The 13,104-nt window shown below is 45.9% G+C and overlaps 1 protein-coding gene across 1 annotated transcript in view; it reads right to left on the bottom strand.

Moving 5' to 3' along the window:
- The window catches only part of ADGRL4 (adhesion G protein-coupled receptor L4), a 560,895-nt gene that overhangs the window by 253,142 nt on the left and 294,649 nt on the right, over window positions 1–13,104 (bottom strand). The window contains exon 10 of the mRNA XM_085601960.1: window positions 7,687–7,863. Coding sequence (XP_085458086.1) covers window positions 7,687–7,863 — 177 coding nt within the window. The remainder of the gene's footprint in view (window positions 1–7,686; window positions 7,864–13,104) is intronic.

The raw sequence follows: 13,104 nt of genomic DNA, 5'->3' as shown, positions 1-13,104 counted from the left end.
CAGGGGCTGGGGATGTGCATTCTCTGAGACAGCCACTGGGGGGGTTCATGTTTGTCCTGCCTTTCCTGAATGAGTCAGGGCTGGGCTGAACACACCTACTGTGCATTTAGAGTAGGGGGAGGAGATTCCCTTGCACCTGAATGGACCTGGTCTGCCTTAGACAATGCTGCCTCCACCTCCAGAAAGCAGTCCCAGAGAGGACACAGCAGATTTTGACTGAACACAGAGCCTCTCTGCCGCAAGCGAACAAAGAGAAATGCTGTATAAATATTTGTGCCCAGACCCCAGACATTTTGAATACACCTGGACTCAAGAGGAACCTCTGCCAAGGATAAGAGCTGGAAAAACTAAAGGAGAAGTACTGCCCCTTTGCTATGTGCTGTCTGGGGTTGGCCTGCAGTGGCTGTTTCTGCCGTGGAGAGGATAAAGACGTTGCCCTGTGCGGTGCATCCTGCTTGAAGATCTCCAGGGGCCTGAAGCATTGCTTTCCTCCTGTTCTATAGTCTTGGGGACACAAAGACTTCACTACCAACTCCCCTGAACATCCTTGCAGGGGGTTTTGACCTGCCAAGAGGTGCCTGTTGCAGTGTAGGGCATCTGGATGTTTTTGCTGCTGCTGGCAACTGGAAAAGAGATGCAATGATGAGAAGAACGACACACCCTCACCCCATTTTCAACACATCGCCGCAAAAACCAACTCATCTTGGGACCGTGGCTAGAGAGGCCAACGCAGCGCTATTGCCACTGCATCGAGTCCCGACGCATCCCCAATCTTCACGCATCGCACCGCGTTGCCAAGTCTACAAGATCGCCGGGCCGCAGTAAGAAACCAATGCATCACCTCCTCGCACAGTAAGACACCGATGCATCACCTCCCCTTTAGTAAGGATCCGACCTATCACCTTTCCTGCGTTGCACTAACAAACCAACGTATCACCTTCCTTGGGAGTAAGAAACTGATGCATCACCTTCCCTGTGGCTATTTTTGTTTATGATAGTGATGCATCCAAGGTATTTTGTGTTGAATGTGTCGTATCTATAGTTTGCTATGGACAGAACTGTTTTACCTTCTAAAAGTTATATTTTGAATTTTATGAGTTAGATTTTTTTCGTTTTGGTCTTGTTTTGTCTACATAAAGATTACTAATTTTTCTAAAATGGTGTGCTATCCATTTGTAGTGTTTTCTGAGATAAACCTGTGTTCTCGTGCCAAGCTACCCAGGGGGTGAGCAGGAGTTATTTTAGAAGTGTATCTTGCTTACCCTGTCTAGGAAAAAGGGTCCCTACGTGGACAAAGGTGCAAACCATTGCCAACTAGAGACCCCCAATTCCAACACTCCTTCAAATCATTAAGAACAATGAAAACCATGATGCAATGTGAAATGTTGCTAGGGAAATTGCAGCCAAAAAAATCAGAATGTGATAGAAGAATCATGCAGTGGTTGAACGAAACTCTCCAAATAAAAATTAATATCACTTTCCATAAGTGGCATACCAACAACATTCTAATAGTTGTGTGAACTACCGGATAGAAAAATGCACTGGAAACCTGTGAAAATTAAGCATTGGCTCAAAGGTGAAGATGCAATAAGAGCGAGAGCAACAGACTGTAGTCTGTGGATTGAGGGGCTAATATCCCAAAAGGCTAACTCCCCTCTCTTGGAGCTATGTAATCCCCCTTCTGGGTCTCAGTAAACATTACCATTTATCATTGGGCAGCATAAGACCAAGAATATTGGTCAGTAACTCCCCACTTAGACATTCATGCCAGAGTAACATGAAGGCCGTCATTTCCAATTTCCTATCCAACTCCCTTTCTTGAGGTTGTCCAATACTTCCAATGAATTCCCTATGCTCAATTCTCCATTGGGTCCCCGTTTTCTGCTGCCGCCTCTGCCCCCGCAGCCCCTCCCACCTGACTGTCTCCACCTCCCAGCTGTACGTCCCTCCCCCCTTCCCTATCTAATTGCGACAGTTGTACAGTTGCGCATCGGACGCGCACTGTGGGCACGCCGCTGGCATGCCGAAGGCAAGCCCGTCTGCGCCCCGTCTGCGCCCCGTCCGCGATCCAACCAACACCAGCGCCAGGGGGCCTGGATCTCCTACCATCCATCGTTACAGCACAGCCACCCTCCACGCACTCAAACCCGGAAGACTCAGAGACTGCCAACAGGCCACGCCAATCACAACCCACAGCCCGTTCTCCTGTCTCCACGGCCGTCAGACCTTCACCACCACCCCGGCCACCAACACCACCAACGCAGACACCTGCGATACCCTAAGATGCATCCTTCTCAACGTGCCCTCAATTCACAAACACACCGTGGAGATCTGGAACCTGCTAGGCTCTCTCTCGCCCGACATCGCTTTCTTCACGGAGACCTGGACCAATGCCTCCTCCGCCCCGACATCAACACCACCATCCCGGATGGATATAAGATCCAGAGGAAGGACCGCCCCCCACCTGGGAGGGGGTCTAGCCATCGCGCACAAGAACACCCTCCGCCTCACCACCTCCAGCAAAACCTTCCCCTCCGCTGAACACCTGCACTTCCAGATCCAGACCAGCCCCAACTCCACACCCCGCGATCACCGACCTGATCGCACCCGAAGCCATCGCCTCAATGAACTACATACTCATCGGAGACCTGAACTTCCACCTCGCCAACCCAAGCAACCCCAACTCCACCACCCTTCATGACCACCTCGCCAAAATCGGACTCAAACAACTCGTCACCACACCAACCCACAGGGCAGGACACACCCTTGATCCCATCTTCACAGCAGGAAACAGCGTTCACTTCAGCCACACAGCACAACCCCCATGGACCAACCACCACTGCGTACACTTCCTTGTCGACAAACCCAAGCCACCCAAACCAGCCCCACGCCCACCACGAAGGAACTGGAGCAAAGTCACTGATTAACAACTCAACTCCACCCTTATCCGAGACAACCAAACCCTGACATCCGACACCAACCTAGCAGCCTGGGATTTCCACATGTAGATCTCCAACGCCGCAGACAAGCTTGCCCCGCTATGCAACCACCGACAAACGGCGCCCCAGGAAAGCTGCTTGGTTCACCACCGATCTCCGAGATGCCAGACGCACCTGCAGATACCTAGAGAAAATCTGGAGAAACAACAAGACACCTGGAAACTACACCACCTACAAGCAGTCCATGGCAGACTACCACAACTGAGTCAGAACCAGCAAAAGGACTTTCATTCACAACAAAATCCACGCCAACTCCAGCAATTCCAAGGAACTCTTCAGTGTCATCCAGCAACTCACCAACCCCGGCAGCGAAGCCACAGACATCACCCCATGCCAAGACCTCTGCGATAAGCTTGGAACCTACTTCCACCAACTATCATGACCAACACAATGTGATTCATATTACTTCCATCTTGACACAAATTATATTCAAAACCCTCTACGACATCTTTGTTGACCATCCACCGGACGCCTCAGCCAGCCTCAGCCGGCCGGCCCCCTAAACACATCAGCCAACCCATCATCTCTACCTGGATGCCAATCACGGCAGAAGACACCGCCTCAACCATGAAAGGCATCCACTCTGAGGCCTCGACTGACCCCTGCTCTCCACACATCTACCATAGAGCCGCCACCGCCATCGCACCCGAAGAATAATGCACCATGAACCAGTGGTTTAACGAAAGTTCAAGGGGCCCCCCTGCAATATACACAGAGGGGTCCCCCTCAGGATTTATTCGGGAGCGCACAGGCAGATGTACTGTGCCGAGGGGGCCCCGTGCAGATCGGGGGGCCCCCCCGGACCACGGGGGATGCGGAGGCCTGTGTTACGCCCCTGCCATGAACACCACCTTCAAAAGAGGCACCTTCCCAGACGACTGGAAATGCTCCAGAAACTCTCAGCTGACCCCACGGACCTCAAGAACTACCGGCACATCTCGCTCCTCTTCTTTGTGGCCAAAGTGGCAGAGAAAACCGTCAACGGAGAACTGACAAGATTCATCGAAGACAACGCCATTGTCGACCGGTCCCAATCTGGATTCCGAAGCAACCACAGCACTGAGACCATCGTACTCTCTGCCATAGACAACATCCACACCCTCCAGGACCAAGACCACTCTGCAGCTCTGATCCTACTCAACCTATCAGCAGCCTTCGACACCATCTCCCACCGCACACTCGTCACCAGCTCACTTACTTAGCAAGAGTCAACTGCCCGTGTGGTACCTGCACGATCCCAACCGACCCTGAGATGTTAAAGGCACTTATGCGGGATTTTAGGTAGCAAGTGTTTGCCCGGGAAAGATGTTTTCCTATGTCATGCCGCATTTCCGCATCACGTGACCTCCCAGGGTCATGTGGCCTACGTAACTGACGCCACAGAAGTTGAAGAGTCACACAGAAAGCTGCAATGCTAACCTTCCGTGCCGTTTATAAAGTACAAAAAACAAAACTTTATTTGATAGTTTCAAAAGTATAATTCCAGTATTGATAGCACATCATTTTAGAGCCCTCTGTAATTTGATAAATATAGTCTCTGTGCGGGGTCCTAATTATGATGAATTAATTGTGCGATGGTATGAGGTATCGTATAAGAAAAATATAGTATTTATTGATATAGCTTAAGGGAACATCTCAATGCACTACCCAAATAGGGGGCTGAAATGGGCCTGGGCATAGCCATAACCCCTTTGAAAAGTCACTGCACAACTCCCAAATAGATGCAACCCAGTACAAAGATTGTGCGTGAGAGATGTACTGTAACGCGACCTGATATCTAAGGGGCCTGATATTAAGGGGTGGAGAGTAAATGTTAATTTAACATCCCTGACGGTGTTGTACCTATAGTAAACTGCACTCATTAGTGTGTATTGTGTACTGTGTACCTAACTATCAAGGCAGGAGGTAAAGGAGGATGTCTAATTAGGAATTACGGGTGACTAGTATATATGACTCTGCTCACCTATTGTCCTGATTCAATCTTCTAGCAGCCTCAATGACAGATGCGCCCGAGATTAAGTGATTGTTCATAACTCAGTGATAAACTTATTACACATGAACTTCCTTCAGTTATTAACGCCTCATAACTGAACCCTAAGCTGTATCAATTAATACTATAATCATTTTTCATACAATATCTCATACCATCGCACGTTTAGTTCATCATAATTAGGACCCCGCATAGAGACTATATTTATCAAATTACCGAGGGCTCAAAAATGATGTGCTACAAATACTGGAATTGTACTTTTGAAACTATCAAATAAAGTTACGTTTTTTGTACTTTACAAACGGCAAGGAAGGTTAGCGTTGCAGCCTTCTGTGTGACTCTTCAACTTCTGTGGCATCAGTTACGTAGGCCACATGACGCTGGGTGGTCACGTGATGCGGAAATGCGGCATGACAACATCTTTCCCGGGCAAACACTCGCTACTTAAACTCCTGCATAGGTGCCTTTAACATCTCCGGGTCGGTTGGGATCGTACAGGTACCACGCAGGCGGTTGACTCTTGCTAAGTAAGTGAGCTCTGGTTTTGCGACGGTTGACATAATTTAATAATGTGCATCCTTATAGGCTTTGTAAATGTAATGCTTTTGTCCTCCGTTAATTTCCTCACAGATTTTGATTAGGAGTCCCGCCACCCATCAGAACCCAAGGAGCGGTGTTACTCAATTTTTAACATGAGCCCTGTGTTCCTTCATGATCTTATAAGCTAGTATTCACTTTAATATGCACAGTCTGCCTTATCCGTCAGCATCTTGATTAAACATGTTGACCAAACGTTTTTTCTCATTTTAGGATGGTTCTGCAATTAAAACCAGTTAGGGATATCTGACTCCCTTATTTTTAACAGTGCCAAGTTTTCTACCATTAAAAATCTTTCTGGATGAAACAGCGGCACATTTTAAATCACTTTCTGCACTTATTACACTCACTAGTGTCACAAAAACAACCTGCTCCGCTGTAATCAGGCCTTGTAGCACACCTTAGATGTAGTCGGCATCTCTGGTGGGAACCCTATGATGAAGCATGTCACCCACTAGGTTGGTGAGTGAGGGTTCTTCTTTTTAACTAGAGTGACTCTTTTCATAAACTCTTCTTTTCTTCAGAACGGATACACTCTTTTGTTGTTTGATATAGACAGTTCATGAGGACTAAGAGTGGCTCCTATCGCTTTGCCCTCTCTCTCTTGTTGTTTTGCTGATGCTCTGCAAAGCTACCAAGAGAGTGGGCAAGGGTCGTCTTGGGTGTGTAACTCCCTTACCCTGACTAGAAATGTGGGTTCTGCCTGGCTTAGGTGCATAACCTAGCCAACCTTAAACCCCATTACTAACACAGCACCAGATCAGGTGGTTGGGTGCTCGCTTACATCCCTCTTAAAGCTTGAAGTGGCCTCACACTGCACATCAGAGCCTCGTCCTCTCTTCCTGAATTCCACAGGAAGGTGAAGACCATGCTTTTCAATTAACCATCCTACTATGGGTAGGGCTAGGCACACACCTACTCAGTGCCAGCATTCCCTCATGGGCAATAGTGCAGTATACAAATGCACATAAACATAACATAATATAACACAACAACATTGGTTATAATAAATGCTAATGTATTTGGTTTGCATTGTTGTCAAATATTGCCCATTTAATATGTCCAAAATGTGTAGTCCCTTCAAACAGGAAACATTTTAAAAATGGCAAAAGAAATACTAGATTGTGACCTCGATGTCTGATGTCTCATTCCCTTAATCATATAAATGATTTTTTGTGCATGCTGTCAGTGGCCTATTACAAGGTTCTTAAATTACTTTCATTTAGGTGTGAATTTTAGGGTATTTTCAATTAATGTTTACCTTTTTGGTTGGACCTTTGTTCATCAAATATAATGATGGCAAAATGTGGGATACGTTTACTCTAATTTCATGCAATGCAGGTCAAAAAGTTGCTGTGCTGTGTAAAGGGAGAGATCAGGACCTTGCCATATCTACAAAGATGTGATGCTGCTGATCTCCTACCAATCACTAACACACAAGCAGGCTATCTAGCACCAAACACAAACACGTTTGCACTTTAGTCCATGAGCCTACCATAGGTTTTGCACTGGAAGGGTACACTTTCAGTACAAAATACCATGCTTTGACACACTTTTAAAATGGCCCGCTTTGCAGTGTGCTATGTAATGCAGCACACAAAGTTTGAAAAAATAGAAACATTTCTCCTAGTTTGCACCTGTTTTGTGGAAGCATAATAATTTGGGGTAAAGTTCTATTCACCATTGTTAATATGCAGGGCCTTACCACTGGATGCCCGCTTGGCACGAAGGAACTCAAAGCAGTATAATGTGCTACTTTGCATTGCTTTTAGGCAAGTTGCGTGCTGGGAAGCAGATAAAAAAATCAACAATTTACACCGGATTGCATGATATTTGTGACTTGCCATAAGCATTTATAAATAACTCCCTCATGACTATTAATTTTCATGAAACATGAACATCTTTAAATCTAGCAAATTTCAGGTAATTGCCAAATTAAAATTCAATTATAGTGGAAGTGTGCACGTTTTTCTGGATAGAACTTCTGCTGTGTCTAATCTTTCCAAGTAGCTAATGAGCAGTGGGATGCGGATGACAATATTGTTTTGGACAATGATAACATAAACCTTCCATTGAAATACTTGAAAAAACAGTACTTACAAGCTTGCGACCAGAGGACATCAAAATAGCAAAATGGGTAAGATGATTGCATTTGCATGACGTATGGCTGGCGTTGGAGAATATAAGCTCACAACCTTCTGTAGACCAATCGCCATCCATGGTGTCTGGTGAGTATCTCCAAAATGCACATTTAATATGACTGTCCATGTCGACAGGCTGCAAAGGAAGCATGTTATTCATTAGATCACTAAAACTGAACGTAAAAAATACGGTTGGGATGTGAAACTAGGAAGGTAAAAGTTTAGGTATCTAGGGGCATATTATCAACGGCCAGCGATAATTATCGCTGGCGGTTCATAGCGATAGAAAAATTATCGCCAGCTATCGCTGAATATTATCGCCATGATAATGATATATTTACAACTCATAGCGCTATGGCCATAATATTTCAGCGATAGCTGTGTTTTCAATGGAACATCGCTGGTTTTCCAGCGATGTTCCATTGAAAACAGCGATAACATTGCTGATAGGAACCTGTGGTCCTATCAGCATAATCCATATCCCATTAAAAGTATGCCTTAGTCAGGAATTTAACAGGTGTTAAATTCCTGAGTTAAGGGTGAGGTAGCGCGATTTTTTTTATCGCTGCACTTCCTTGTTAATATCGCGAAGCTGCCTTCACGATATTAACATGTGTTGTTTTCACAGCCACGCCTTTTTTGCATCTCATTAGCGATGCGAGGCTGTGAAAAAACGGGCTCTACATCAAGGAAACACGCGCTAGCGTGTCCTTGATGATATTGCGATATAATTATCGCAGCTTTTCGCCCAAAAACGGACGCTAAAGAGGCGATAATTGTATCGCCAGCCCTTGCTAATATGCCCCCTAGTACCGTTCCACACCTTCTCTCAATGGCAGCAGTAAACTTTGGAGCCATGTGGTGGCAGTTTCTCACTGTAGTTCATTTTTATAGGGAGACAACTCCCATTCCCAGTCCTAATTTATTTCTACGCAATTTGTAGACTGCACCATCGTAACATTGAGGCACTACATATTTCAAGGAGCTTTATAAGGGACCATGAAGCTTGATTTCTCCAAAATCAAAGGACATCTGCAGGACCTTGGGAATGATTTAAGGCAAATGTGGACGGCAGATATGAGGAATGTTGCCTGCTTCTGAAAGATTTGCTTAGAGATAGTTTGTACGGGGGTGTAAAGGCGCAATTTAGGCCAATATAAATACATATATCAGTGAAATGCGTTGTCAATTTTTTAAACTGTTACCTTTCAAAATATTGATCATTATACTATCCAGAACCTTTAGTCAAATGCCATACCTTCTGGAACTTCTAGATCCAAGCTTCCCTGAAAGATCATGCAGGCTATTTTTATTGACCCAAATACAGGAGTAAATCTCAAATAACGCGCCCTAAAGACCTTTCCAGCACTTTGAAATCCAAACGAACGTGGCTGCATCGCGAATAACACAATGTCCAGACCAGCATGTGCACCTCCCTTCTTCAAAATCCATCCAGATGGGCATTCTGAGCAACATGGCCTGTGCTCCTGTGACACAACATACACACCCCACTGAGCTACACATCTCTTCATTTATGCTAGTCAACCTGTAGGAGAATCTCGTGCACATGCATTTCAATCAAAAGAGAACTGTGCATATTATTTAAGAGGTGAACTACCTTTAGCTTGGAGCGAAATGTCGTAACAGGCAGTACAACAAATTCATCGAGGAAAGCAAGTACGATAAGAGAAACTCCTTGGGGTGGTGCTGTTATTTAATTTTATTTTGTATTTATTTGGTCCGCGCTAATTTACTGTGAAGTTCTTTTTAGTCTCATATTACAGATTTGTAATTTCTCAGCTACTTTTCTCCGTTTCTCTTTGTACACATGCATATTTTTTTTAATTAGCATTGGCATTTTGCTGTCACTTACAACATTCACAAGTAGATAGTATAGTGCTAATCAGGGCTTCAGTTCAAAGTTCCACAGACCAAGCCGTTTCCAGCCCTCGGTAGCCTTCGAGTACTCTGAAGGGGCAACAGAGTGATATGGTAGAGCTTTGAAAATCATCCAGAATTTTTTGGGAAAGAGAGCATGGTCTTGTACTTCAATATGGCGCATGGATAATTTTGCCTTTGTTAACTTTACAAAGAAGATTACAATAGAAGTTGAGAGGATACAGACATGCATAAAGAGAGCACGAGGAATGGGGCTCTCTTTAGAACATAAACAATTGTGTGCATTGTCTCTGTTTACTGCCCGCCGTACTTTGGCAATGGTGGCACTGGCCACAAAGCCAGCATTGTAAATAGTGATCCCTGACTCCCCAGGGCCCCGGCGCTGCTGCCCCTGCTGCACTAATGTTAACTACAGGCCTGGTGATTTTAACTTGGCTTTTACCTGAATAGCGCAATGCAATGTGATTATTTGTTATAACTTTAGGCCATTTGAGTGTGGAGGTTTTAGGTTCCTCATACAGAGGCCTCGACACAACTCGGAGTCTGAAGTTGTGCAGTTCCTCTTCCTGCAAGTTAAGCTTGCTTATTTTTTATTGTAAAACTTAAGATAAATATTTTCTTCGTATGAGGTTTTCTGGCTTATATTTTCATAATTGCCAAACACAAAAGTAGCTGTTGATGTCCAATATATGGATCTTGTACACTGGGCTTTACCCATGCGTTATTTCTTCATGTCAGAAAGCTGCCATTTGGTGATGCCGCAATGTTTTTTTTTTATTTATTGTCTGCTGGCAGTAGATGTATTTGTTTGATAAAATGACGAATCTACAATAGTTGAAATCCTCTCCTTCAAAAACACCGTGATGATGTATGAGGTACTCAGTGCCTAGATAAAAGAAGCAAATAGCAATCAGATCGATATCATATTGGTTTGGAGGTTTATGTATGCCCGTACCAGCGTGTGTGAGAGGGGGGCGTGCCTCTGGTCTGATTGCTCTCCCTTAGAGGCCAGCGAAAATCGGCTTTCCCATGGACCGGCACTGGGCGGGATTCATTAGTAAACAGCAGCTCGCTCAATAGTGTCATTGTAGGGGGTATGGCAGCTGGCTGAGCATTGACCTTTGCTGGTTGCATGTTTTTGCTTGAATTGAAAATGTTGCCTTGTGATGTGAGATCCCATTTCTCCGTATAATTCATTGCATAAGAAGCAAATAAAAACATAGGGGCATATGTGCAAGCCCCTATCGCCACCACAACGTCACTTTTACAGATGCAACGTCACTTTTACAGATGTCGTGGTGGTGATAGGGGCTGCGCCTTATGTACAAGGCAGTATGTACTTAACGTGGCTTAACGCTGCCTTGTACATAAGGCCCCCTTTCACGATGTGGTTAGCGTGAAAGGGTCGTGCAGTGGGTATTGTGGTGGGCATTCCACCGCAACACCCATAGTATTTGACTGTTAGACCCGGGATCCCTGATTGGCTGAAGTAGGTACCTTAGGCCAAGTAGGGACCCGGGTTCCAACATCAGGGAAAGGAAGGTCACCTTCTTAGACAGCCCCACTCACCCCCTCAGTTGCTTGGCACGAGCAGCCAGGCTTATCTTCAAGGCAAATGTGTAAAGTATTTGAAACCACGCTCACAATAATCCAATGCTGACACCATAAATAGACTCCACACTAGTTTTATAAAAACAAGTATAAACTTTATGTAAAAAGATATACGATAAGACCACACAATATAAAACCCACTTATGAGCTTGTGTAATATTTCTCCTGGCCGATTGGTAGGCCAGCCAGCCCTTGTAAGTTCTGCCGATGTCAATGAGCACTTCTAAACATTCTCCTGTACTCCTAATATCATGTCATACAGTTCGTAATGCAAGAATCAGGCACTTTTGCAATGTAAAAATACTGTAATGCGTAACGTAGCAATCAGACATTCTGCAATGAAAAGAATGCAATGCGTAACGCAACAATCGGGCACTTTGCAAGAAAAAATAATGCAATGCGTAATACAACCACCAGATATGTCGTTCTGCAAAAATAAGCCAATGCGTATACACTAATCAGGTAATTTGTTATGCAGGAATAATGTAATGCGCAATACGCTAATCAGATAGTTTGTTATGCAGAAACAAGGCAATGCGTCATACGACAATCAGGTAGTTCGTTATGCAGATAAAAATTCCATGCGTCATACACTAATCTGGTAGTTCGTTATGCAGGAATAATGCAATGCATAATACTCTAATCAGGTACTCCGTTATGCAGAAATTATGCAATGTGTAATACGACAGTCAGGTACTCCGTTCTACAGAAATGGAATAATGCGTAATACAATCAGGCCCCGATCACCGGGCCTTAGGTGGTCTCTCCACCTCTCCTTCTGGCTTTCAGTCAGCCTCTCACAGTTGCCCCCAACACAGTATGATGTAATCCCAAAGTGCAGTTTCGCACTCTGGCGCCTGAACCGCCACTCTCTTGGTAATTCGGGCCGCAACAGGATCCTAAGCAGAGGCTCGCGCTGCCAACACGAGAGAGAGGCCGAGAACGTCTCCATCTGAGCCTGCGCCCTGCCCCAGGAGTCGACACACGTTACCTGGGGGATGCAAACTCACTCTCCTCTCTTCGTCCAGCGGCTGGGCCTCCAATGCAGCTTTGTGAAATGGCAATGGCGGCTTGGGCCGGCAACTCAGCTCCTCCGGGACTGCCGGTCCCGGCCGCTTCAGTTACGAAGATCTCAGGCTGCAACAAAGCACACAACATCGCTGAGTCTTCCTTCACTCTGGGTGCACGATCACTGGGCACTCCACACACAGGTCTCAGGCTGCACGTAGATCATGTGCACAGCGTCGCTGAGACTCATTCTACTCCGGTGCACACGATAAAAAGGCAAATCCTCACGAAGGTCTCCCGGTGCACAATGCATCCGCACATAGCGGCGATGAGACTCACTTGAATTCCAGTGCACACGATAACAAGGCAAATCCTCACAAAGGTCTCACAGTGCACAATGCACACGCACACAGCATCAGTGAGACTCACTTTGATTTCGGTGTCCACGATACCAAGGCAAATCCTCACGAAGGTCTCACGGTGCACAGCGCACCTGCACACAGCGGCGAGGAGACTCACTTGGATTCTGGGGCACACGATCACTGGACAATCCTCACAACGAGGTTCAGGCTGCACAAAGCACATGCACACCGCGTCGCTGATCCTTGCTTGGACTCCAGGTGCCCCCGATCACAGGCCAATCCTCTTGAAGGTCTCAGGCTGCACAAAGCACACGCACACAGCGTTGCTGAGACTCATTTGGGTGCCAGACGCCTACGATCACAGGGCAGTTCTTACGAGGGTCTCAGGTTGCAACAAGCACGCACACGCAGTGCTGCTGAGACTCTCCTGGAAACTTTTGTGTTCTTGTGTTTCCGAACAGGGAGCCAGCTCACCTCCAGCCCTTGGGGATAAGTTA

The sequence above is a fragment of the Triturus cristatus genome, chromosome 4_2, assembly GCF_964204655.1.
Source record: "Triturus cristatus chromosome 4_2, aTriCri1.1, whole genome shotgun sequence".
Classification (NCBI taxonomy): domain Eukaryota; kingdom Metazoa; phylum Chordata; class Amphibia; order Caudata; family Salamandridae; genus Triturus; species Triturus cristatus.
This window is presented reverse-complemented; position numbering and strand designations above follow the sequence as displayed.